At 56.7% G+C, this 2,500-nt stretch overlaps 2 protein-coding genes across 8 annotated transcripts in view; one reads left to right on the top strand and one right to left on the bottom strand.

Moving 5' to 3' along the window:
• The window catches only part of LOC138867992 (chromo domain-containing protein cec-1-like), a gene marked incomplete at its 5' end in the record, with an annotated part of 3,087 nt that extends 1,506 nt beyond the window's left edge, over positions 1-1,581 (bottom strand). Inside the window, 2 exons of the mRNA XM_070145333.1 lie at positions 1,216-1,293; positions 1,492-1,581. Coding sequence (XP_070001434.1) covers positions 1,216-1,293; positions 1,492-1,581 — 168 coding nt within the window. The remainder of the gene's footprint in view (positions 1-1,215; positions 1,294-1,491) is intronic.
• da (transcription factor daughterless) overlaps positions 1-2,500 on the top strand; it is a 564,194-nt gene that overhangs the window by 51,639 nt on the left and 510,055 nt on the right. The gene's annotated exons all lie outside the window — the stretch shown is intronic.

Raw genomic sequence — 2,500 nt, forward strand, 5'->3', positions numbered from 1 at the left:
TCTCTCTCCCTCTTTCCCTCTCTCTCCTCCTTCTCCCTCCCTCTCCCTCTCCTCCCTCCCTCTCCCTCCCTCCCTCCTCTCCCTCCCACTCCTCCCTCCTCACTCACTCACTCCATCTTCCTCACTCACTCACTCACTCCCTCCCTCTCCTCCCACCCTCCCTCTCCTCTCTCTCCCTCTCTCTCCCCACTCTCTCCCTCTCTCTCCTCACTCTCTCTCTCTCTCTCTCCCACTCTCTCCCTCTCCCTCCCACCCTCCCTCTCCCTTCCACCCTCGCCTCCCTCGTTCGGAAGGGCGGCGATGAACCTGCTTCCCTCGACGCGGCGGCAGCTGGGTGGCAGCGGTGTCCTCTGCGGGAGGAAGAGAGGCGCGCCGACGTTGATCAAGTTTGCACATCGCGGCGCGGGTGATGGGACAATCAGGGCGGGTCAGGTCTTGGGTGATGTGGCGGAGGGGAGAGGGAGAGGGAGAGGGAGGGAAAAAAAGGGGAGGAAGGAGAGGGGGGAGAGGAAAGAAGGGGAGGAAGGAGAGGGGGGAGGAGGGAGAGGGAGGAGGGGAAAGAAGGGGAGGAGGGAGAGGGAGGAGGGAAAGCAAGGAGGGGGAGGGGAAAAAGGGGAGGAGGGAGAGGGGGAAGAGGGGAAGCAAGTAGGGGGAGGGGAAAAAGGGAGGAGGGAGAGGGGGAAGAGGGGAAGGGAGGAGGGAGAGGAGGGAAGAGGGGAAAAGGGTGGGAGGGAGAGGGGGAAGAGGAAAAGCAAAGAGGAAGATGGCAGAAAAAGAAGGGGAATAGGGAGAGGAAGGAAGAGGGAAAGCAAGGAGGGAATGGGGAGGAAAAAAGGGGAGTAAAGAGAAGAAGTAAGAGGGAAAGCAAGGAAGGGGGGAGAGGGAAAAAAAAGGGGGAGGAGGCAGGCGGTTCACAGGGAGATGAGGGAATAGAACGAAGGCGGGGCGGGAGAGCGAGCGTGGCCGTCGGCCCGAAATTCCCCGGGCGGCGTCTCGCGGAAGACGACCACTTGTGGAGCCAAGAGGTCGTGCGGCGCCCGTGGGGGTAGTTAGGGCGGGTCGCGGCCTGACGAACTGCCGCCGGATTGGACATTGGCGACACCCGCCGTCCGTCATTTGGAGGGAGGGGGGAGGGGAGGGGAGGGGGGAGGGGTATGAGGGGGGCCGGGCGAGAAGGTGCCTTTGATGAGGACTCCTGGGGGGAAATCGGTCAACTTGAGACCACTTTTTTTTCTCAGACTCCTCTTCGTTTTCTCCCTCCTTCTCCTCCTTTTTCTTCTTCTCCTCCTCTTCCTCTTCCATATCCATATACTCCTTCTCCTCCTCCATCTACTCCTCATCCTCATTCTCCATCTACTCCTCATCCTCATCCTCCATCTACTCCTCATCCTCATCCTCCATCTCCTCCTCCTTTTACATCTCCTCGTCCTCCCCCTCCTCCTCCTCTTCCTCCTTCCCCTTCTCCTCCTCTTCCATCTCCATCTACTCCTCCTCCTCCTCCTCCTTCCCCCCCTCCTCCTTCTCCTCCTCCTCCTCCTCCTCCTCCTCCTCCTCCTCCTCCTCCTCCTCCTCCTCCTCCTCCTCCTCCTCCTTCCTCCACCCTCCTCCTCCTCCACCCCCTCCTCCTCCACCCCTTCCTCCTCCTCCACCCTCTCCCCCTCTTCCTCCTCCTCCCATTTTTTTTCTACTCCGACCAGAATAGGGCAACTTGGACTCGCGAATGGAAAGGTCAGGTCAAGCGGAGAAATAGAAGGACCAAGAAAATAGAAGAAAGGCTACATAGGGATTGAAAATCTCGCACACACTGAACAGCAGGAAAAAAAAGATTTTGGCGTAAAGCATGAATGGGCAAAATAGACATTTATTCCCCCCTTCCCCTCCTCCCTTTTAGTTTTATTATCGGATTTTTTTGATCCGCCGAAAAGAGAATGGAAGACACTCGTAAGAATTTTAGGAAAGAGAGAAAGAAAGAAAATGTAGCGCTTTCGTAAGACTTTACAAAAAAAAAGAGAAGTGATATTTTGATATTTTGTTTGCGGGCGCAGACGAGAAAAAATAGAGAAGAAGAAGAAAAGAGAAAGAAAATGAGTAGAAATGAGCAAGGAAAGCGCATTTTAGTGGAATACAAGCGAAGCCGGGGCCGTATCGTATTCTCGAGGCGCCACTAATTGTTGCGTTGTGGTGGAAGGGCTTGAGCTAGGGGGGTGAGAGGGGAAAGTGGAGGGGGAGAGGGAGAAGGGGAAGGGGGGTGGAGAAGGGGGAGGGAAGGGGATAGTGGAGGGGAGAAGGGGACAGGAAGGGATAAGGGGTAGGGATGGAGAGGAGGGGAAGGGGGAGGGGTGAGGAGGGGAGGAGGAGGGGAGGGGACAGTGCAGAAGTAAGTAGAGTTTTGTATCTGAGGGAATGTTTACGAGGGACGGGGTCATATTGTGGGCATGACGCAATGGTCTTTCGTCTTGCTGAAGAAAGGGGTCGGGTGGGTGGATGGGAAAGGGGTGGG

Source organism: Penaeus vannamei, chromosome 33 (genome assembly GCF_042767895.1).
Source record: "Penaeus vannamei isolate JL-2024 chromosome 33, ASM4276789v1, whole genome shotgun sequence".
NCBI classification, from domain to species: Eukaryota; Metazoa; Arthropoda; class Malacostraca; order Decapoda; family Penaeidae; genus Penaeus; species Penaeus vannamei.